Below are 24873 nucleotides of genomic sequence, written 5' to 3' on the forward strand. Positions count from 1 at the left end.
TTATTTATTTAAAAAATTTATAAACCGCTTAAAATACATAATATTAAAGCAACATAACCTCAGATGTGATGATGACCTCCCTTTAAGCATCACATAAAGACATCTACAAATAATTGTGTTTTCAGCTGTTTCTTAAACCACATACAATCTTCACACAATCTCAAAACCCCAGAAAGTGAGTTCCAAAGTTTTACACCAACTATGGAAAACTTGGAATTCTTCATTTTTGCATAATGAATTCTATTTTCCTTGACATTAATCAGCCACATCCCACCTTCAGATCTCAATACACGGGGTGGTTGGTAGATTTCCCTGAAATTTAAGAAACATACCAGTGCAGACGAATATATCACTTGATGAACAGTCGAAAGCACTTTGTAATAAATTCTATGCTGGACAGGAAGCCAATGCAAAGATTTCAAAATTGAAGTGATATGATCTGTCTTTGGGATACCTGTTATCAATCTTGCTGCAGAATTCATTTATAGCTGCAAAGATTTACACTTCATTTTGGTAAAACCAAAATACAACATGTTACCGTAATCCAAATGGGACAAAACCAAAGCCTGGACTACAGATCGAAAATTATATGGTGAGAGCATCAATTTCAATCTATACAGAATGTGCAAAAGAGCATAACCGCACTGAATCACCTTAAGAATCTGCTTCCCCATTGAGAGGGCAGAGTCTAAGCTAACATGGTCATCTCACTTCTCACCATCAATTGAGTTCCCATGACCCGAAACATATCAGACAATTTCTCTTCACAATCATTACTCGCAATCATGATCTCAGTTTTCCCCACATTCAATTGCAGGCCATGATCATTCATCCAGTTACAGACCTCAGTCACATAACTATTCAAAGACTGCTTAGATTCCTGGAAATTTCCCTTCATAGGGAAAACCCCCAAAATATCATCCGCATATATCTGGTAATCAACACCCAGGGATCAAAATCTTTTACCCACTGTAGCCATATAGATGTTGAACAGCAAAACCGATAGAGCTGATCCCTAGGGAATACCTTTCCTGACAATTTTTCTATCAGAAACCAGATGGCTCTTTCAAACACTAAAGGATCGCCCCAAAAGATAAGAAGAGAACCAAGAAAACACATCACCACAGGTTCCAAGTTTCGATAGTTTTAGAAGTAAAAGCTCCAAATTAACAGTACTGAATGCAAAGAAATAACACAAAATGATTCATGTTGATCCATTCCTTCTCTTAAGGTTTCCACAACTGAAATCAACAATAAGTCAACACTATGAGCCTTTCTAAAGTCAAACTGAAAAAGGTCCAAACATCTCACCAAATGGGCATATTCTTCTAATCATTCCAAAACTAATTTCTCCAGTACCTTCCCTGAGGAGTGGTACTAACAGACAGGGGGTGCTGTGGCATGCTGTACTGGAATGTGAAGGGACACGTATCATGAACCTTGGTAATTTTCCATAGAATGTTTTGAAGCTGTAAGAAAGCCAGACCCTGTTTGTCTTTCCTTCTTTGAAGATAGTACAAGGACATTTATGTTTGAAAAGATATGTAATGTAATGTAATGTAATTTATTTGTTATATACCGCTACATCCGTTAGGTTCTAAGCGGTTTACAGAAAATATACATTAAGATTAGAAATAAGAAAGGTACTTGAAAAATTCCCTTACTGTCCCGAAGGCTCACAATCTAACTAAAGTACCTGGAGGGTAATAGAGAAGTGAAAAGTAGAGTTAGAGGAAAAATAAAAATAAAATAAACATTTTAACAAGACAGCATTGATCTAAATACTTTGGAAGGTAGAAGAGAGGAGAGAAAGGAATAGAAACAGAAGGGGGAGCCGTTGAACAGTAGAATTCTAGAGAAATTTAAATGATAGAAATAGAACAAAACAAAGACAAAAGGCAAAACAATAGATAAGATTAAAGATAAATCATAAGCTGGAAAGAAAAATAAAATAAAACTTTGTCTTCAATCCACGGTTTCAGCGTCAGTGATGAAGTGGAGCAAGTAAGTTTAGGAGGAGCGATTGACGTTTCCAGAAAGGGCTTCTTCAGGGAAGAGACTTGGCAGACAGTCCCAGGATGCCTATGTCTCCTCCCCTGCGATGTTCTCCCATCCATGCATTCCCTCCCAGACACACTGCCCGTGCCCCAGCCGCTCCAAGGAGGCTGCCCCAGATGAGGCCCACGGTGAATGCAGGATTCTCTCCTCTGCGGGAAAGCCGCCCGGAGCCGACAGTCGATCTTCTTAGCGGATTGCATGGGGGGAAGAGTTCACACTCTTGGTAGGATCGGGTCTGTGTGCTCTCGGTGGTTGTGGCTGGTCTCGTTGCTGCTTAGGTGTAAAAGCAGTTGATCTCCACTGCTGCTGATATTTAAAAGCAGGCAGATTGATCTCTCCAATGGACTGCAGGGGGAGGAGTTCACACTCCTGGCCGGATCGGGTCTGTGGGCTCTTGGTGGTTGCGGTAGGTCTCGCTGCTGCTTGTATGTAAAAGCAGTTGTTTTTCTACTGCTGCTGATATTTAAAGCAGGTAGATTGATCTCTTAAACGGGATATAGGGGGAGGAGCTCACATGCCTGGTTGGATCGGGGCAAGGGCTCCTATTATAGGCTGCTTAGGTGTAAAAGCAGTTGATCTACTTCTGATAATATTTAAAAGCAAGCATATTGATTTTTCCAACGGAATGCTGGGGGAAGAGCTTACTTGTTTGGCTGGATCAGGGCAAAGGGCTCTCGGTAGTGGTGGCTGGTCCTGTTGCTGCTTAGGTGTAAAAAACAGTTGATCTTCCTAGTGGACTGCAGGGGGAGGTGGAGCTCACACTCTTGGCTGGATCGGGTCTGTGTGCTCTTGGTAGTTGCGGATAGTTCCGCTGCTGCTGAGGTGTAAAAGCAGTTGATTTCCCACTGTTGCTGATATTTAAAAGCAGGTAGATTGATCTCTCCAATGGACTGCAGAGGGAGGAGCTCACATGCCTGGCTGGATCGGTCCTGCTGCTGCTTAGGTGTAAAAGCAGTTGATTTTCCTAGCGAACTGCAGGGAGGGTGGAGCTCATATTTTTGCAGGACCGGGACTGTGGGTTTTTGGTGGGTTGGTCCCGTTGCTGCTTAGGTGTAAAAGCAATTGATCTCCCACTGCTGCTGATGTTTAAAAGCAGGCTGATTGTCCAGGGAGATATGTTCTTAACTTGTTGTGAGTGACTTCAATTGTTTTTATAAGCCGTATTTGCAAACAGATTTAGTTAAGAGGCTTTGCTGGTCAAGGCTTTTTCTGACCTTTTGGACTCCAGTCTCCAGACAGAAAAAATGCTGATGTCTTTAAAGTTTCATGTGACCTGTGTCCATATATGGTTTATGTTTACGTCACATGCTGACACATTACATTACATTACATTACATGCTGACAACACTGATTCATGTAGAATAATATAAAAGAAATATGAAGCTGAAAATAAAATTTGGACATGTTTTGGAGATCATTTCTTGCCTCTACAATATGTCCCCAGGTGCACCTGACTTCCAAATGGCAGAGAAAGTATGGGGCAGGAATTGGGACCTAATCCTTTTCAGAATGGATAGTGTGCAGGGTACATGCAAGACACCTACTTTTCATATGATTCTGGGTAAATCTAGTTAGTAATGCATTTGTGGAAGATAACGCCTATGCCCAATTAAGAGTCTATGAAAAGTTAGGTACAAAAAGATATAAAAATTGAATATGGATTACAGCCAAGGCCAGAAAAACAATAGGAATTAATAGTAAGGATAAGTATAATAATATTTTCTTTATGTAATTTGCTGGATTAAGCAAGATAATAAGAGAAAACTGGATATATGTATATATTGTAGAAGCGTGAGCGGACTGCTGAGCACGATGGACCACTGGTCTGACCCAACAGCGGCAATTCTTATGTTCCTCTATCTTTCTTTCTTTGTCTAAAATATTTCAGGTTCACGCCTAAAATCCTCATGGTTTAATTGATGACAGATGTTCCTGAGCTAGCTAGCTCAGAGAATACCTGATCTCACATTCCATTGCTGGGTACTGAAATATGAATGAAATACGGTGTGGCATGTTTGGGATCCCAGAGTATGTGTGTGAGAATATGTGTAATGAATGATTTGTGCTTAATTTAAAACCTTGTACATTTATAAGATTTAAAAAACTTTAAGAGATCCTGAGAGGTAACATCTGAAGTTTGACCTATTTGACCTTTCAGCTAGGTTACCATAGAAACTCTCTTAAGTCTGTGACAGTCGAAGAGGCCTGCTTGCCTTTCTAGATGTGAAGGAAGGGCTCATTAAAGCCCAGTATAGGAGGTATAGAAATTCTCATTAAAGGGGGTCGTATGGGTTTTCTCTGTTGTAACTTGAAACTCAGTTTTCACCAAAGCATGAGTTCTGAAGACACAGAAAACTGTTTGTTTGTTTTTTATTGATTGATTGATTTTCAAAACTTTTTACCAAGTACAACTTGTACAGAAAGCGTATTTAACCAATAATTTTTACAATATCAAAAAGTGAAACACCCACACTTTAAAAAGAAAAAACAAAGAATATAACAAAATGGCCAAATTAGCTGAAGTCCTCCATATAGATCCATATAGGCGAATCAAAAGGAAAAGTATAATTCTATACAACATAAGATGTGCTATAGACTAGACTGCTGGAACTGGAGTTGCAATTTTGTTCTATAAAGCTCAAGATTTATCTTCATCCAAATGAGATAAAGCCAAGAATGCAGTTACTTGCTAAGGCTCGAAGAAAACATACTTAATAGAATGGTAGCAAATTATACATTTACAGGAGTACCTTAAGTAAAACGTAGCTTCTAATGAGATGACCCCTGGTCTTAAAAGAAGAAACTCACATCGGCGTTTTTTGTGTTTCTCTTGAAAGATCAGGGAACATCTGAATTTTACATCCTAGAAATTCTTTTATGTTTAAGATACAGAGAACTGTTTTGATTAAAATTCTTACAGATACTGGGGCAGGGGAGTTTTCTTTGGGTATATTATAATGTTTTATGCATATTTAGAAATTGCTGTGAACAAATATATAATTTGTAAAACTTTTCTTTAAGCCTGGTATCTATAAGCGCTAAAAGGAATTTCTTTGTTCAAATACATAAGTGCAGCCTCTGCTGGCTGATCATTGGTATATTGGAGTGATGTAATATTGGTCATTGCAAGAGTACATAAGTGAACGTAGCAGAACAGTTTCTTTGAGACCAATTAATTCAGAAAAGGTACATTGTACACGTCTGACTTTAATGTGTCTCCATTGTACAAATGCCTTTTGAAACAAGATTATTCTGTTAAATTTTAATAAACAATATTTGATTGGAAATACTTGTACAATTATCATTATTCCCGGGCATCTAAGGGCAGAGGTTAGGATAATACTCTGTTCATTCCGAAGAAAGGAACCACAGAAATAGGCCAATAACTGGACATCTGATCTAAATCGAATCCCTTTTTCTTCACAACTGGGTTAACAGTTGAACATTTACATTCCACAGGAAAGCACCTGTGCGAGAGCGATTTGTTAACAACATTTGTGGGGCATGGCTTAGTAGCGCATGCAAATGGTCGGGTGATAAACGAGCTCCACACTGACAGACATCTTAAAGTTAAACAAGTTATGGAAAATTTTATTTTTATTTGTGAAAGTGTGATATTAGTCCAAGATGGCTTCGGGGAAGCAGGCAAAGGCTGATTCAGCATTTACAACTGCAGGGAGTATAAAAAGAGCCAAACCGGAGCCAGCAACCCCTTCGAAGTCTCCTTTGCCGAAAGACAGTAAAGACAACGGTGAAATTTTAAAAGAGCTTCATGAAATTAAGGAGATTATTTTAGATAATGCAAGGAAACTGGAAAATGTTGGAGAAGTTGCTATCTTTAATAAAAATTAAAAAAAAAAAAGAACCGATTGAAATAAAAGTGTATCAATTAGAAAAAGAATCGAGGTTACTGAGGCAGAATTATTTCAGTTTAAGCTTGATCGGGGAAAAATTGAAGTACTTACACGTGACCTGGAGGATTGCTCTAAAAGAGAGAGGAGGAGTAACTTAAGGATCTTAGGGTTACCGGAAGGGGTGGAGAAAAATAACCCAATATCCTTTTGGAGAATTTTCTTCCTAAAATACTGCCACTTAAAACAAAGTTTCCTATTGAGATCGAGCATGCACATAGGATTCATAGAAACATAGAATATGACGGCAGAAAAGGGCTATAGCCCATCAAGTCTGCCCACTCTAATGGCCCACCTCCCTGACTTTACTCCCTTAGAGATCCCACGTGAATATCCCATTTTCTCTTAAAATCTGACACGCTGCTGGCCTCAATCACCTGCAGAGGTAGACTGTTCCAATGATCAACCACCCTTTCTGTGAAGAAGTATTTTCTGGAATCACCACAAAACTTCCCTCCCCTGATTTTCAGCGGATGCCCTCTGGTGGTCGAGGGACCTATAGGACAGAAGATATCATTTTCCACCTCGATACAGCCCGTAACATACTTGAACGTCTCAATCATGTCCCCCCTCTCTCTTCGTTCCTCAAGTGAGTACAGCTGCAATTTATTTAGCCTTTCTTCATACGTGAGATCCCTGAGCCCCGAGACCATCCTGGTGGCCATTCGCTGAACCGACTCAATTCACAGCACATCTTTCCAGTAGTGTGGTCTTCAGAACTGAACACAATACTCCAAATGAGGTCTCACCATGGATCTGTACAGCGGCATTATGACTTCAGGTCTCCTGCTGACAAAACCCCTATGAATACAACCCATCATTTGCCTTACCTTGGAGGAAGCCTTCTCCACTTGATTGGCAGCCTTCATGTCATCACTAATGATCACCCCTAAATCCCGTTCCGCCGTGGTCCTAGCCAAGGTCACACCATTTAGTGTGTAAGTTCTGCATGGATTTCTCTTACCCAGGTGCATTACTTTACACTTTTTAGCATTGAAGCTGAGCTGCCAAGTCGATGACCACTGTTCCAGTAGTAGTAGGTCCTGCGTCATACTGTCAGACAAAAAACTTTTTCCTACTATGTTGCATAGTTTGGCGTCGTCAGCAAACAAAGATACTTTTCCTCTAAGCCCTTGGGTCATATCATCTATGAATAAGTTGAATAGAATCGGGCCCAAGACCGAGCCCTGTGGCACTCCACTGGTCACGTCTGACGTTTTGGAGGGGGTATCGTTTACCACTACCTTTTGAAGTCTACCGCTTAGCCAATCCCAAACCCATGCAGTTAGTGTGTCCCCTAATCCCAGTGATTTCAGCTTGTTCAATAACCTGCGGTGTGGGATGCTATCAAAAGCTTTGCTGAAGTCCAAATATATTACATCCAGAGATTCCCCGGCATCCAGTTGTCTAGTTACCCAGTCAAAGAAGTCAATCAGATTAGATTGGCAGGAACTGCCCTTGGTAAATCCGTGTTGGTGGGGATTACGTAGGTTTTCTTCGTCCAGGATTGTGTCAAGTTTCTGCTTGATCAGTGTTTCCATAAGCTTGCTCACTATGGATGTGAGACTCACCAGTCTGTAATTAGCTGTCTCTGTCTTGCAGCCTTTTTTTGAAGTGGAATAACGTTAGCTGTTTTCCAGTCCAAGGGGACTCTTCCGGTACGTAGGGAAAGATTGAAGAGTACGGCTAATGGTTCCGCCAGGACTTCGTTCAACTCTCTGAGGACCCTGGGGTGTAGGTTGTCTGGTCCCATGGCTTTGTTTACTTGGAGTCTTAAAAGTTCGCAGTAGACGCTGCTGGGCGTAAACTCGAAATCTAGAAACGGGTCTTTCTGGTTGTCTCTTGTCCGTAACTGTGGACCGGCTCCCGGTGCTTCACAGGTGAAGACTGAGCAGAAGTATTCGTTTAGTAGTTCTGCCTTGGTAGAATCCGATTCTGCATAGTTTCCGTCCGATTTCCTAAGGCGTTCTATCCCATCTTTGTTTCTTTTCCTGTCACTAATATACCTGAAGAAGGATTTGTCCCCTTTCTTAATGTTCCGTGCTAGATCTTCTTCTGTTCGGAGTTTGGCCTCTCTGACTGCCTTTTTGACTGCTCTAGATCTGACCAGATAGTCTTCTTTTGCCCGCTTTCTGAAATGTTTGTAGGTAATAAATGCTTCTTTTTTCTCTTTAATGAGGTTCAAAATTTCGGTGCTGAACCACTGGGGTTTTTTGTTTCTCCAGCGCTTGCTAACTGTTTTTATGTAGCGGTTTGTAGCTTCATGCAGGGTGGATTTCAGAGTTTACCACATAGTCTCCACATTGTCAGTTTCTGCTTGGTTATACAGCTCCCGATGGACAAAATCTCCCATGTGGTCGAAGTCTGTGCCTCTAAAGTTGAGGACCCTCGTCGCTGTGTTTGATCTAGAGAAGCCTTTCTTGAGGTTGAGCCATACCATGTTATGGTCGCTGGAGGCCAGCGTATCTCCTACTGAAACCTCCGAGACGCTGTCTCCGTTGGTTAGTACCAGGTCCAGTATTGCCTGGTCCCTGGTGGGCTCTAATACCATTTGTTTGAGTCGTGCACCCTTTATGGAGGTTAATATTCTTCTGCTGCCACATGAAGTTGCGGAGAGTGTGTTCCAATCTGCATCGGGCATGTTGAAGTCCCCTATCAGTACTGTGTCCCCACGCAAAGTGATGTTCTCTATATCTTCGATCAGTTCTATATCTTTGTCTTCCTGTTGTCTTGGAGGTCTATATACCACACCAAAGAATAGGCATTTATCATTCCCTCTGGCCAGGTTCACCCAGAGGGATTCCCCGGTGTATTTAACATCTGTGATTCTGGTAGTTTTGATGTTTTCCTTAGTATATAGTGCTACCCCTCCTCCTAGCTTGCCCTCTCTGTCACGACGAAGTAGGTTGTAGCTTGGTATAACCATATCCCACCCATGCGAATCCGTGAACCAGGTCTCGGATATCGCTACCACATCTAGGTCGGCGTTCATTATCTCAGTCTCCAATTCCAGAATTTTGTTGCCCAAGCTGTGTGCATTGACATACATAGCCCTTCATACCTGTGAAGAGATTTCCTTTCGAGCCACACTAACTCGAAAGGAAATCTCTTCACAGGTATGGAGGGCTATGTATGTCAATGCACACAGCTTGGGCAACAAAATTCTAGAATTGGAGACTGAGATAATGAACACTGACCTAGACGTGGTAGCGATATTCGAGATCTGGTTTACGGACTAGGAGATCAGACAAACAAGTAGGTCCACGTCTGTTAATTTTTAAACTGTTAAGGCACCAGTAGGTTATAAAAATATTTTGCTTGGCAAAGGAGAATAAAAATTTTAAATGCCAAGATGCTCGTGTACATATAGTGCCTGATTTTGCAAGAGCTACTGCCAATAAGAGGAAAAGATTTTTGGAGTTAAGACCACAATTAAGAAGCATTGGAACCAAATACGGATTAATAAACCCTGCAGTTATGAAGGTTACTTATGGAAATAGAACAATAAACTTTGAAGATTCAGAAAAATTACAAGAATTTTTAAATCAACATGAGCAGCCAATGTCTTTATAAATCCCTACTGGACATATAGAGTTGATTTATTTATGTTACTTATTTGAATTTATTTTAATTCAGTTTAATTTGTGAGGTTTGAATTTGGGAAGTGGCAAAGGATATGAGTAAATATTTTAAGTTTGCCTTTGCAAATAACTAGTAATGGACGGTTGATAGGGTTCTGGTGACATTGTAAAATGTATGGTCGAATGGCTCCTGACGCGAGACGTGGAACGGCTGACTGTCATGCTCTGTACATGGAAATAAGAAATTCCTGTCTTTAGAAGTGGAAGTTTTAAACCTACAAGTGATTGTATCTTCACATTTTTATACATCTTTGCCTGTTCTAAAAACACTTCCCTTGGAAGCTTAATGAAACAAACTTTCATCAAAGCAGTTCGCAAACAAGGTGAAGTGGTAATCGAGAGGCTCTGTGGCTGTTATAGGAGCTTTCATGGTCACAGTTGTCAAGGCTGTTTCCAGCGTGCCTAGTTTGTTCCGGATCTGTGTTTGCGGCATGGATTGCAAAGCCCAGCATTGTGTGAAGGGGATTGATACTTGTGGGTTTGCCACGGGACATCGGAGGCTGTGCTGGAGCTAGGATGAGTGGGGTCACAAAGATAGCATACCACTGCTAATAGAAAGAATGTCCTCTTCAACTTCTGCCATTTAGGGGATTGAAGGAAAACAATGACAATACCAAACCTTGGATTGTATCATTCTCTACTGAATAGGAGCTACATGTTGGGCTCGATTCATGTTGTTCAGATTCAGATTTGGGACATATGCATCAAAAGAAGAAGATCTTGTGACCCTGTTGTTTTGCCACTGTCCTCTGGCTGGACTTGCCACATTAACATTTGCTACATTAAGTAAAGATGGATCAATATGTAGTTCGGAATCAGACTTTGTACTATAGGATTACGGATTACAATACGCTAATTGGAAAACTGAAATGGAGCTAGATCTAACAAATGCACTGAAATGGTTCCGGAGGCAAAGAATAAAATGGAGAAGATTATAGATTTAAAGAATGAAATATTGCTACTGAAGACCAAATTTAAGAAGAATCCTGATAACAGCTAGGCGAGACTTCATCAGGGAGATAACAGTTGACCATATCTGAATAGGATATTGACAAAAAATCTCAGTAAACAGTTATATGCCATACATTGATAGATAAGCTTATTAACTAAAAATGATCGGATACATTTAGACATTGGTTTAGTTGATTTATTAAATAATAATGATTTTAGTTATTAATAAGATAAATTGAATAATTTATATATAATAGTTTTTATTTATTTATGCTGATATTTATTAGATTGATTATGCAATATATTTAATGGATAAATTTAAAATATTTTTATATTTTATATGAGAGATCCTATAAGATATAGTTGGGATTAAAGTAATCAATATATTTTATTATATATATTTTAAAAGTATAAAGATAATATAATATTGAGTTTAAAAATATTAAGAATTGAAGATGGATAATTACTTTTATAATAGAATTTACATATAAGATGAAATTAACTAAAGGAAGGCTGGAGTAAATTTGTACAAGTTAGGGAAATAGGATGATTCTAATGTGAGTTATTTAACTGGATAGGGGTTAGGTAAATATGTTTAATTATCCAATAAAAGATGTTAAGATAAATATCAATTTAATGATTAGATAATATGATAAAAATTAATAAGATGTTAGATGACTTATTATGATAATTTAGCTTTTATTTGTAGTCTATCAGGGGTTTTTCATTACCTGGTCTAATATGCGCGTTCCCAAGTTTACACTATTAATAATCATATGGGGGGGTAAGGGGGGAGAGGTTTAGAAGGGATGGGTTAGGGGGGGAGATATATTTTATGTTCAAAGTTTAAAAATCGGGAAAATGGTATACATTCATACAATTCAAAATAAATTTAAATATTTGATATGGTTCATGTGTTTTGAATATAAAATTTATAATGGAGATTAAAATCTTTTCATTAAACGTTAATGGCCTCAACCATCAAATTAAAAGAAAAAAAATGCTTTCCTTTTTGAAACAACAGAATGCTGATATATATTATATCCAGGAGACACATCTATCAGCTATAGAATCAATGAAATTAGAAGGGGGATGGGTGAAACATTGTTTTTTTGCCCCTGCGGTGGGGAAAAAGGCGGGGGTAGCTATCCTAATAAATAAGAAATGTACAGCTAATTTTAAGATGATTGATTCAGATCCCTTAGGAAGATGGTTAAATGTGGGTATGAGCATGGGAAATAATACTCTAGCATTGTTTAATGTATATGCCCCTAATTCGAATCAAATTACAACAATTGATACTGGAGATTTTAACTCTGTCATAGATCCATTGATGGAAAAAAAACCTAGCAAAATTATGAAATCATTATGATTAGATAATTTGGTGCAATCTTGTGATTTGAAAGATATATGGTGAATACTTAATTTTAATGAACGGGAATTTTCTTTTTGTTCACATGTTCATAAATCCTTTTCAATCAAATAGTTCAGCAGGTGACAAAAGCCTCAATAGATCCAATCATTTTGTCTGATCATGGTGGAGTGTGGGTTGAATTTAAAATTGCTGAACAAGATAATAGTAGATCTGTATGGAGATTCGATAATACATTGATTGTGGATTCAAATTTCCTTGAAGAATTTCAATTAAAGATGAATTAATTTTTCAAATTAATACCTCAGAAGAAATTTCCATGGAAATATTATGGGATGCCTTTAAGGCTACAATGAGAGGTCAAATTATTTCATATTCAGCATATATTAGAAAACAACTTAAAAAACAATTTACTAATTTGGAACAAGAAATTGCAAATTTGGAGTCTAAATTGATTGAAAAATGTGAACAAAGTACTCTGCAGGCTCTTTTAAAAGCAAAATGTAAATATAATGAGATTTCTTCAAAATTGGTAAGGAAAGATTTGTTTTCTCAGCAGACTCTGTATTATGGAAACTCAAATAAGGCGGAAAGATTATTGGCAAATTATCTCAAAGCAAAGAAAAGAAGGACAAAAATAATTGCAATTAAGGATGAGATAGGAAATACATATTCTCAAACTGGAAATATTTTAAATCAATTTCTAAATTTTTATAAAGATTTATAGTCTTCTGAGCCTTATTCTGATAGGGAAAAAGATGGTTTATATCATTAAAAGAATTGCAAAGAGCTTTAAAGTCTCTTTGAATTGGATCCGCTCCAGGTGCTGATGGTTTTACGGTAGAGTTTTATAAATCATTTCAAAACTTCTTATTAGCACATCTATTAAAATTATATCAGATTCAACTAACTAAAGGTTGCATTACAGGTACTATGGCAGAATCTGCCAAAGCCAAATAAAGATCCCACTTTGGTTTCAAATTACAGGCCTATTTCTTTAATTAATGTAGATGGAAAACTTTTAACTAAGATATTGGCTTTACGCTTGGCTAAGGCTCTCCCTTTTATTTTGGCATGCACCAAACTGGGTTTGTTGCTCAGAGACATTCTTCAAATAACACCAGGTTGGCTTTTCATATGTTAAATTTAACAAAAGCCATGAAAGATCCGGCTTTTTCGGTGTCCTTGGATGCAGAGAAAGCCTTTGATCGAGTGGAATGGACCTTTATGTATCAAGCTTTGGATTGGTTTGGTATAGGTTTGGGATTTATACAAATGATCCAAACTTTGTATAGCTCCCCTGCTGCTAAACTGTATATTAGTAATAATTTTACGGATCGTTTCAGTTTACAGAGGGGGTTAGACAAGGTTGTCCCTTATCTCCTTTACTGTTTGATATTGTATTAGAACTCTTGTTATTGTCTATTCGGCAAGTGAAGGAGATACAGGGTATTCCTTATTCAGATCGAGAATACAAGGTCTCTGCATATGCAGATGATATACTGCTTCATTTGAGAAATCCAGAAACAACCATTCCATGCTTACTTGACTTAATAGAGAAATTTGGTAAATTTTCAGGTTATAAAATAAATTAGAATAAATCAGAAGTTCTTCCACTTAATGTACATTGTACAAAAGGTTTGTTTGATTCATTTCCTTTATATAGAAAGAGGATGGATTAAAATATTTAGGTATTTGGATAAATAGTACGCTGGAAGAAACAATGAAAGTGAATGAAAAATTTTTATTACAGAAGGTAACAAATGTGTGAGCAATGGAATCATTTACATCTTTCTTGGTGGGGGAGAGTTCAAACTATTAAAATGATGATATTGCCTGTGGTTTGTTATCAAATGGGTATGATACCAGTTTTTTTTCAGGGGTCCTTTTATAAAAAATTAAATCGTATACTTACAAAATTTATTTGGCTGGGTAAAATTCCTAGAATTGCTTTAGTATCTCTACAAAAACCAATTACATAGGGAGGGGTAAATTTTCCAAATTTTTATAGGTATCATCAAGCCTATACTATGCGCCAGGGTATGTATTGGGTTCTCCAGAGCTCATCGAAAATATCCCAGATTGGTTATGGTTGGAATGGTGACTCATGTTTCCTCTGCGATTGTGTCATGTTCTCAGTATCAAGATGCCTAGATTATATAAAGAAAACAGAATATTAGTTGATACATGATGGAACACCTTAAGATACATCAATAATTTAACACCTATTCCAATGCATAAATCAACAAATCAGACTATATGGCTAAACTCCAAGATTCAAATTGGTGGATTTAAGGTCATCTGGAAGCATTGGATGATAGATGGTAAGCTGCTTGATTTTTCACAATTGCAACATAAATATGGCCTCAATAAATCACAAAGTTTTAGATGGTTGCAACTGAAGCAGGCCTTTCAGGCAGGGTTCCCTGAATGGAAAAATCTTAATAATCGTTATAGTTTAGATTTCTTATGCTTTTAGGTGGACTTCCTGGGACATCTGGCCGCCCAGTGGTATAAACTGTTAAATGGATTTTTAAATAAGAAGCCAAAACTGGTCTTAGGGATATTTGGAGCATTGAGATTAAGCATCAAATTTCAGCGTCTCAGTGGTCACGAATTTGGACTTGGAGGATGAGATGTACAGTGTCAGCATCTATGAGACAAACTTGTTTTTTTCTTTTACATAGAGCATTTTGGACCCCAGTTCGATTACAAAAGTTAGATAGCTCTAAGTCTAATAGATATTGGCATTGTAATCTCGAAGCAGGGACTCTAGATCATTTATTATTCTATTGTCCATTTATCTTGGTCTTTTGGAAATCAATTTGGGGCCAAATAAATTGCTTATTGGAAAACCCGGTTGCATTATCATATGATACTGTTTTATTTGGCATGTCAATGAGAGTAAAGAGCCAAATTTCATCTAAGAACAATAGGCTTCTATTTATTATGACAGGGGTCGACATACAACAAATCATGAGTAATTGGAAAAATTGGAAAAGACTTAATTACAGTTTTTAGTGGAGCTCATTGTGTCACATATATAAAATGGAAAGAACAATAGCCACTCAAAAAGGGAATTATAATAAATTTCAAGAGATATGGGGGCCATTGACAAATTATTGTAATTTATAGATTTCATTTTTCCATTAATAATATAAATTCATGATCGGGGGGGTTTATGCTTTTTCGTTAATGATGCGACAATATAGGGAAAATTTGATAATATAGTATATGTCTTTATTGCTTAATATGAAACGTTGGGGGAGGAGGGAAATAAGTTTTATAATTTAATTTATTGCTGATTATCAAGTGTGTTATTTAAATTAAAATGGTTGTATTTACTAATGCACTTGTATGTTTTTTAAAAATTAATAAAGATTTATTAAAAAAAAAAGTTAACATTTGCAACAAATGGCACTATTGAACAAGACAAATGGCGCAGAATATTACTATTTCTTATAAAGAGACCTGCTCTTGATTCTTTTATAAGCCTATTGGGACTGAGGGTACCACAATGTGTTCAACTCTTAACACTAACTAAAACATTTATGATACTGGACCGATGGCAAGTCAAATGCACACAAGACAAAAGTGCGCGTACAATTGCGCAAAGACAACTGAGCGCAACCACAATTGCGCAAGACAATTGAGCGCAAGACAACTTAGCTCAGGACAATTGCTCGCAGCGAACTACAACACATGCACAGGATATTTTAACAACACAATCATACGCAAGACGTTGACATAAGGATGTAAGGAACGTCATTGTCACCTCCAGGAGTCATTCACAAACGAGCAAACAATGGAGATGTCCAGGTAAGTTGGTGTGTCTCAAGACTACTTTATTCACTCAATGACTCGACATGTACAGTACGTGTTTCGACCCAGCTGGCTTGGGCCCCCTCAGGACATATACTAAAAGTAAGTACTTTCTAAATGGAAGTCAAGGTCATCTTCTACCTTGATATTCTTCACACTCTGCTTTCCCTGATCCTCTCCTCAGTTACAACAACTCAGTTTAGAATGAAGTCCTATTCCTTTGGGACATGTTAATGCCACCTGCTACAATGTATCTTAACTGCACCAGTGAGGGAGCAGTCTTAGAGACAGCTGTCGCTATGCCACTCACTCCCTCTCAAGCTCCTAAGTGATTTGCTTGAAGTTACATAGAAAGAAGTCTAAACTCAGTTCCCAGGTCTTCTCCTGAATTATAATCCAGTGCTCAAAAGCCTTAGTCATGCCCCTTTCATAAGATCAATCTTCCTTCCATATCCTTTCACATATAAAGACTCTGAAAGAGAAGTACAGCAAAACAAAACTAAAAAACAACAACTTCACAAACGCAGAATAGTGAAGAAGTGAATAATTTTAAGAAGGATTAACTTGGTTATTATACCAGTTTACCAGCAGATTGTAAGCTCAGGTCCACTTGGATTCTACCCCCCACCCCCAACCCGGACCTCCAGATGTATTGGTAGCGGCTTTTGAAAGACTGATTATACAGGACTTGGAATTAATGGAGCAGCATAAAATCAGAATAAAACACAATCTAACTCAACAACAATTTCATTCAATAAAAGCATTGCAATAAGACAATTCCATTATTATTCTTAGGGCTGACAAAGGGGGAGGAATAGTTATCTAGGATTATGCCAACAATAGAAGGGAGGCTTTGTCTCAATTAAATGGCACTAGCTATTACAGAGTAATCTGAGGACCCCACGGAAAGGATAAAAAGTGCAATAGATCAAATATTGTTAGAAGCTAAAAAAGATTTAGTGACCAACAAAGAGTATACATTTTTAACTCAGAATCATCCTCGAGTTCCGGTGATCCAATTCGTTCCCAAAATCCACAAATCCCTCGTTAGTCCCCCAGGACGCCCCATAGTTGCTGGAATTGGGTCCTCCTTGGAATCATTATCAAAATATTTGGAAAGCTTCATTAAAAAGGAAATGTTTAAGTCTAAGTCCTATATCAGGGACTCAACATACTTCCTACAAATTCTGGAAACTTAATGATAAGGGAAATAATACCATATTAGTCACTGCAGATGTCTCGTCCCTAATATACCAGACTCAGAGGAGCTCATGAGTGGGGAACAGGCTGAAAAATTGGATCACATAGAGGTAAGTAAGGAGGATGTCCTCAAACAGATAGACAGGCTAAAATGCGGCAAATCACCGGGCCCGGACGGGATCCACCCAAGGGTTCTGAAGGAACTAAGACAAGAAATAGCGGGCACAATCCAGCATGTTTGCAACCTATCCTTGAAAACTGGTGAGGTACCAGAGGACTGGAAATTGGCGAATGTCACACCTATCTTCAAGAAGGGATCGAGGGGTGACCCCGGGAACTACAGGCCGGTGATCCTGACTTCAATTATAGGGAAGATGGTGGAAGCTATGATCAAGGACGGCATTTGCGAGCACATCGAGAAGAATGACCTATTGAGAACAAGCCAGCATGGATTCTGTAAGGGAAGGTCGTGCCTAACGAACCTTCTGTACTTCTTTGAGGGAATAAGCAGTCGGGTGGACAATGGGGAACCCATAGACATCATTTACCTCGATTTTCAAAAGGCTTTCGACAAGGTGCCACATGAAAGGCTGCTTAAGAAGCTGTGGAACCACGGGGTGGGAGGGGATGTGCACAGATGGATCAAGCACTGGTTGTCGGGCAGACTGCAGAGGGTCGGAGTAAAGGGTCAATATTTTGACTGGCGGGGAGTCACAAGCGGTGTACCACAGGGGTCGGTGCTGGGGCCGTTACTCTTTAACATATTTATCAATGACCTGGAAAAGGAGGCAAAGTGCGAGGTTATAAAATTTGCAGACGATACCAAACTGTGCGGCAGAGTTAGGACCAGGGAGGAGTGTGAGGACCTACAAAGAGACCTGGACAAGCTAGAAGACTGGGCAAACAAATGGCAAATGCGCTTTAACGTGGACAAATGCAAGGTCATGCATATAGGGAAAAAGAACCCATTGTTCAACTACAAATTGGGGGGGGGGGTATTGTTGGGAGACAGCAGACTTGAGAGAGACTTGGGTGTGCTGGTGGATGCATCACTGAAGCCATCTGCACAGTGCGCAGCAGCCTCGAAAAAAGCCAACAGGATGCTTGGCATCATAAAGAAGGGCATAACAACCAGAACACGGGAAGTCATCATGCCATTGTATCGAGCGATGGTGCGTCCACATCTGGAATACTGCGTTCAGTATTGGTCGCCGCACCTCAAGAAGGACATGGCGGTACTTGAGAGAGTCCAAAGGAGAGCAACGAAAATGGTAAAAGGGCTGGAACACTGCCCATACGACGAGAGGTTGGATAGACTGGGGCTCTTCTCTCTGGAAAAAAGGAGGCTCAGGGGAGATATGATAGAGACCTTCAAGATCATGAGGGGCATAGAGAGGGTAGATAGGGACAGATTCTTCAGACTGAAGGGGACAGCAAATACGAGGGGGCATTCGGAGAAACTGAAGGGAGATAGGTTCAAAACAAACGCAAGGAAGTTTTTTTTCACCCAAAGGGTCGTGGACACTTGGAATGCGCTACCGGAGGAAGTGATCAGGCAGAGTACGGTACAGGGATTCAAACAGGGATTGGAGGGATTCCTGAAGGATAAAGGGATCATGGGATACTGAGGGAGGAGCTGGGATGTAACACAAGTATAGAAAGCTAACCAGGTAATGAGTATAGAAACCAAACCAGGTCGTGCATGTGCAAGACCGGAGGGTTAGGACTTCGATAGGAAGACAGGACTTAAATGAGAAACCAAGGTGGCAAGGGAGCCCCTTCTGGTGATACAGACAGGTCGTGACCTGTTTGGGCCGCCGCGGGAGCGGACTGCTGGGCAGGATGGACCTGTGGTCTGACCCGGCGGAGGCACTGTTTATGTTCTTATGTTCTTATATACCAGTATACCCCAGCAGGCAGTGGTAGAGATAGTCAAGGGGTCCCTGAGTCCAAATAAAAATTTGTTCACCAGCTAGCTGAGGTAGTCATTAAAAATAATCACTTCCAATTCGAGGACCAATATTACCATCAGATCAAGAAGGTAGCCAAGGGGGCAACGGTCCCAGTAATAACTTGTTTGTACAGTACATGGACAACATGTATACGGTTCTCAACATTTCAGAAGGGTGGGAATATGGAAATGATTCATCAAAGATGTCTTCTTTATATGGAGAGGCTTAGAGAATCAGCTTGGATGAATTGAACACATATGACCCCAACATCAAGTTCACACATACCAGCAGCAAAGAAGCGATTTCTTTCCTAGATGTACAAATAATCAAGTCACACTTCCATCCACCACAAACCTGATCGCAATGCTTTGTTGCAATATACAAGCTTTCAACCCAAAGCATTAAGGGATAGTATCCCTATGGGCCAATTTATGCGCTTAAAGTTCATATGTTCAGACCAACAGGAATTTAACCATTAGGCCATAGAAATGCATAGCAAATTTAGTCAACGGGGGTATCCCAATAGAGTGGTTAAGAAGGTATGGAAGAGAGCAGGTTCCTGCCATCGTGAATGGCTCTTTAGGGGCACGAAAGAGGAACAGGGTTCCCCTCCTCTAGTGTGCACTCTGCCGTATTCTATACACAGCAGTAGGATTCAAAATATAGTTAGAAAGCATTGGACCGTGTTAGAGGTCCATGGAGTACTTAAAGAAGCCCCCACGTTTGCGTACACCACAACAGTAGAAAGGGGAGCCATAAAAGCTGTGGGCATTGCGTGTACTGTAAGTATGTTTACAGGGGCACAACCATACAAATTCCATAATTAGGAGAAAAGACATTCACATTGGCCACATCCACCAATTGCGAGTCAGCGGCAGTGGTTTACTGTATAATGTGCCCTTGTAAGAAATATTACATAGGGCACACTTGAAGAACCATCAAAACCCGAATAGCCGAGCATCTTAGTAACCTTCAAACTGGCAGGGAAAAGGTCCCTCTGGTACATCATTGGCAATTGCACAATCATTCTCTAGAGGATCTCCAATATACAGTATTACTGCAGGCTAGGTTCCAATCAGGTGATATACCTCATTACCTTTTGAAACACAAACAGAAGTTTATTTTTAAGTGGCATATCCTGCATCCGGCAGGTTTAAATTCAGAAATAGAGTGGTTTAGTTTATGAAAAAAATTCTCTGTCACAGGGATTTCAGGCAAAGCATAGGGAGAAGAGAGCGGGTACTAGGGGGTTCTGGGTAAAGGGAGGAGGTTAAATCAGCTGACCTCCTAGCAGCAGTCACAGCTATTCAGTCCAACAGCAGCGTCAGTTGTGAGTGCTCCCACAGGAAAGAAAGCCAAAAGTCAGATAAAAACTTTGAGAATTTAATTTGATTCTAATCAGATATATTTTTGCGGGTGGGAGTCAAGTCATAAGTATAGGTAGTTTGAATGTAGCAGCCCCGCTCACAATGTTTTTTAATTCACAGCATCTCCTCCTGAGGAAGCCAGGAATGGGCGAAACTCAAGTCGAGGGGCTGGCTTGAAAAGCTAATATGAAGTAATTATTTTAAGCCAGAATGGGCGTGCTAGTGAATCACAGATTTCACAATACATGTGGCAGTGGCTCTGAGCACATCAAATTCACCTAACAAAAGTATTCTACACCAGTATTTTCCATCCAGAGGTGCAATTTATTTGTTGGTCCCGTAGTATAATGATTTATTGAATTACTAATTTAAATAATCACTGTGATTTTGTTGAGAGCAGTATAATAAAACAATACAAAACTGCATAAGGAAAACAATTCAGTGGTACATTTATAAGAATTAAATTTCAAAACGAGAGGCATGCCATTTCAGATGCTCAGATCTTCAAATAGATCTACCTTCGATTTGCTGTCTTACGGTCTGCATTTTGTCCTTGGTTATCCTCAGAAAGTGACTCTGATTTCTGAAGTTTCACATTCCTTAGATCAATATAGATTGTTGGAGGCTCTTTAGAGTATCCCCATTCGCTTCCATTAATAGTATTGCAGCCCCTGTCATATAACGATTGAAGAAAGCAAATATTACTGACAAGACAAAGCAAAATATTCCTTAACATCATTTTTTAAAATCTTTTCAATACAGTGGATGGTGAAATTAGATCTTAACTGCTATTTTTCTTTCCTTGAATCTGTCCAGACCATTCCCAATGAGTGGGATGTATGTTCTCCTAAATGTGATAGAACATATTTCCACTATTGGGATTGGTCTGGAGAAATGATAAAGAATCTTGGATTTGTAGATTTCTTGGGAGTATAGGATACAATCGCAGATAAAAGACTACAAGGCCCATATAGTCTGTTCATTGTTCTTCCCTGCTGCAATATCATTATTAACCCTACTAGACTTCTGAATTTACCTCCACTTCCTTGCAACTATGGAACCTTTGTACTTATTCTGGGCTTTCATGAATTCTGATACCAATTTTGTTCCCACCAACTACTACCAGAGAAGCTGTTCAATGTATCCACTACCTTTTCTATGAAGAAATGTCCTTCTTCTGCTCCTCCAGAAAGCACTGTTACTAATTAGCATTGTGCAGTATTCCACAACTGCAGAATGTATACTTAGAAATAGGATCAATGGTGAGACGATAACACAGTGGGACAGATCACCGTGCGTGATAAATTTATACCAGACAGTGTTTTACATAAGCAAACAAAGGCAGTGGAACTGATGATCTGGATGAAACCAATTTATTCAATTCAAGGAAGAATATAGTACAGTCCAAAAAGGACCATGTTCAGTTCAAAGAAGAACATGGATCTTGCACTGTACTACACTCCTCCCTCAATATTCGCGGGGGGCTAGGGGCAGAGCCGGCCCGCGAATATTGAAAAATCGTGAATAACTTTTGGGCCGACTCTGACCCACCCCCGCTATCCCGGACCTTACCTGGTGGTCTAGGGGTTTTAGGGGCAGAAGCAATCTTCCTATGCTCCTGCCCCGTGCAGATCACTCATCCAAAATGGCTGCCGTGAGTTCCCGTTGTAGTCTCTGGATGAGTGATCTGCACGGGGCAGGAGCGTAGGAAGATTGCTCCTGCCCAAAAGACCGCTAGACCACCAGGTAAGGTCCAGGGAGGCCTGGGAGGCGGGAGGGAGGTGGGGGTGATTCTGATTTTAGGAAATCGCAAATAATCAAAATCACGAGTCCTAAAACCGCGAATCGGGAGGGGGAAGTGTATATCTTTCTTGGAACTGAACAAGGTCCTTTTTGGACTGTTCTATATTCTTCCTTGAATTGAATTAATTAGTTTGAATTGAATAAATTATTCATTCAGCTCATCAATTCCACTCTGTTTGTTTGTTGGTGTTCTTTAACTCTTGTGGAATCCATTATTCTTCATTTTTAGTATTTTGCATAAAGCAATCAGCTTTTTCTATATCAAAAGTGATACCAACCTGTTGCTGAATGATTTCTTTCTGAGGCTAGAAAGACCAGCAAATGAATTCTCAGAGTTTGCAGTTCTATTACAGCACCAAGACATTTCCTTTGACTGCTTTGCACACAGCAGTTGCAGTTGTTCCATGAGCCTATCCTGAGTTTTAACAACCAGGTGTTCTGTGAACCAACAGCACAAAACAGGTTCATTTTAAGGAGCTTATTGTTATTGAAGAAAACCAAGAGCTGTACTGACAGTGTTCAGTTTACCTGCCAGGAATGTCTGCTTACTAGCATAACTCACAGTAATTTAACTCGTATTTAATAAAATGTTCTGAAGTCAAATGCTGTAGATCAAAGAATCTGTATTTTCCTTTTAAAAAGAGTTAGGCGCCTACCTGCTAATTCATTTTTAATCATTTTATAATTGGCTTTTAATGGCACTTTCAGTTATCACCCTTTTGCTTTTTAGAACACATCATCTTTAGGAATTAACAGCACCCCTCCCCCCCCCCCCCCCCCCCCCCCGAAAAAGTGAAAGTTTTTGTTGGATTAGTGTTTGGGACTTACACTCTTCGTCATGTTAAACAGAATTACTCAATTTAGTTGTTAAAATTCTTACTAGAAACATCCTTGGTGTTTGCTTCTAGAAGGAAGGTTTCCTCAGAGTTCATTCTGACATCTTCCTGCTTCTGCAGATTTTGAATAATCTTGTCTAAATCCCACTGCATGATATACTGAAAGAGAAAAAAAGATCAGTAGCACTACCCCTATGCATGGATCTCCAGCAAAGGAGAAATGGGATGAATCTGTAAGAAATGTCTTTTCATGCCACAAGCTGGCCAGAGAGAAGAGGATCAATCAAGGACGTAAGGGGGTGTAGAAGAGATCAGTGTGAAGTTGTTAGGCTGAGCAGAATACCACTCTCAGTTATGTTCTTATTGCCATCCAGAGTCCTCTCATAAATTTAAAGCAGCAGACTGTTTCAAAAACATTAATTTACTCTTTAAAATAAATTAACAGAGCTTAACAAACTTTAACACATCTTAACTAAGCATTTCAGTAAGAGATTATCTCATGCTGCTTGGGACATACAGAACTGCCTAATTTTATCGTGTTGTCTCTTCCCAACATCATATGATATTCTCCCTTACCTAAATAAGGATGATCTATTGCCAACTGCAAAGAAGTTTAAGCACCAGTATTTGTTTCCAGTCCTTGAAGGCCATAAACAGATTCAAGTACATAAGAACTGCCATCTCCGGATCAGACCTTCGGTCCATCAAGTCCGGTGATCCGCACACGCGGAGGCCCCGCCAGGTGTACACCTGTCGTAATTTATAGTCCCACTGCTATAGTTCCAAAGGGGAGTTACCAATGACTGGAGGAAAAAGCCTCAGATAGGAGTCCTTCCACCACCACAATGGTGGTCCAAGGTGGTCGGGCGTAACACCTCACTGGCAAAAAACCTCCAGACCGACTCCCCGTAGTAAAGAACTTAAAGCAGGGCGGCGGTGCAAAAGATAGAGGATGACAATCCACTTATCTAAATTAGTAGATCGGTACACCGACGATGGCCAGCGTTTCACTCATCTGCTGCCTCAGGGTGTAAAGAAATCCGATCAAAACTGAAACCAGAATCAGAACAAAAATTCAATCAGTAAACTGGTAAAGTTGCACAGCTTCAAGAAAAACTAAAAAAGAAGCCTTAATGACATACCTTAAGATAGGACGCAAACTGCATCTCAGGATCAAAAGATGGCCGCACCATGACTGTGCTGGGATTTATATAACACTGCCGGGTGGCGAACCCGGAAGTGAAAATAGCAAAAAGTAAGCAAAAATTACTGTTGGAGAACCGGCACTTACAGAACAGATTATAATGTAATGAAAAAATTTTTTATTTTATTTTTTATTTTATATAATGGAAATTTTTGAAAATTTTTGAGAATTCTTTGAAAATTTTTATATGAAGAAAATGTTTTATTGCTGCAAATCCAAAAATTGAACCTTCTTATTTAAATGTTTTATATCAGTGAATCCAGAAATTTAAAATTAATAGAACGCACTCCATTCCAATCTCGAATTGAGTCCATCTGGGTCTTCACTCTTTAATCTATGGATCCATTGTTGTTCCGCTCTTAGTAAGCGCCGCTGTCTGTCCAGAACGCCCTCCCTAATGTGGTCAATCACACAACATTTTAAGTCCGTAAACTGATGGTTATATTCCAAACAATGTGTGACCATAGGTGCCTGTGTGACCCCTCCTAGTGCACATTTACAGCTCTACAAAGAATTAGTAATTAGTGACATTAAAAAAGTTACCAAAACTAAGAGATACCAACCATACAATCTTTCACGGGAAGAATATATGGCCTTAAAACAACTTAGGTCTAATCGCTCAATTAGGATCTGTAGGGCAGATAAGGGAGGAGCAGTGGTAGTTCTGGACATGGCAAAATATAAAACTGAGATCTCCAGGTTACTGAGTGTATCCACAGACTATAAGGAGTTGACAACTGATCCAACGTCTGATTT

General features: G+C 39.3%; 1 protein-coding gene across 3 annotated transcripts in view; it reads right to left on the reverse strand.

Moving 5' to 3' along the window:
• C11H16orf71 (chromosome 11 C16orf71 homolog) overlaps nt 1-24873 on the reverse strand; it is a 282532-nt gene that overhangs the window by 233078 nt on the left and 24581 nt on the right. For all 3 annotated transcript variants that reach the window (XM_033963852.1, XM_033963851.1, XM_033963853.1), the window contains 3 exons: nt 22958-23072; nt 22356-22515; nt 20793-20945 (listed from right to left, as the gene is read on the reverse strand). In XM_033963852.1, coding sequence (XP_033819743.1) covers nt 20793-20945; nt 22356-22515; nt 22958-23072 — 428 coding nt within the window. The remainder of the gene's footprint in view (nt 1-20792; nt 20946-22355; nt 22516-22957; nt 23073-24873) is intronic.

This window comes from Geotrypetes seraphini, chromosome 11 (assembly GCF_902459505.1).
Source record: "Geotrypetes seraphini chromosome 11, aGeoSer1.1, whole genome shotgun sequence".
Classification (NCBI taxonomy): Eukaryota; Metazoa; Chordata; class Amphibia; order Gymnophiona; family Dermophiidae; genus Geotrypetes; species Geotrypetes seraphini.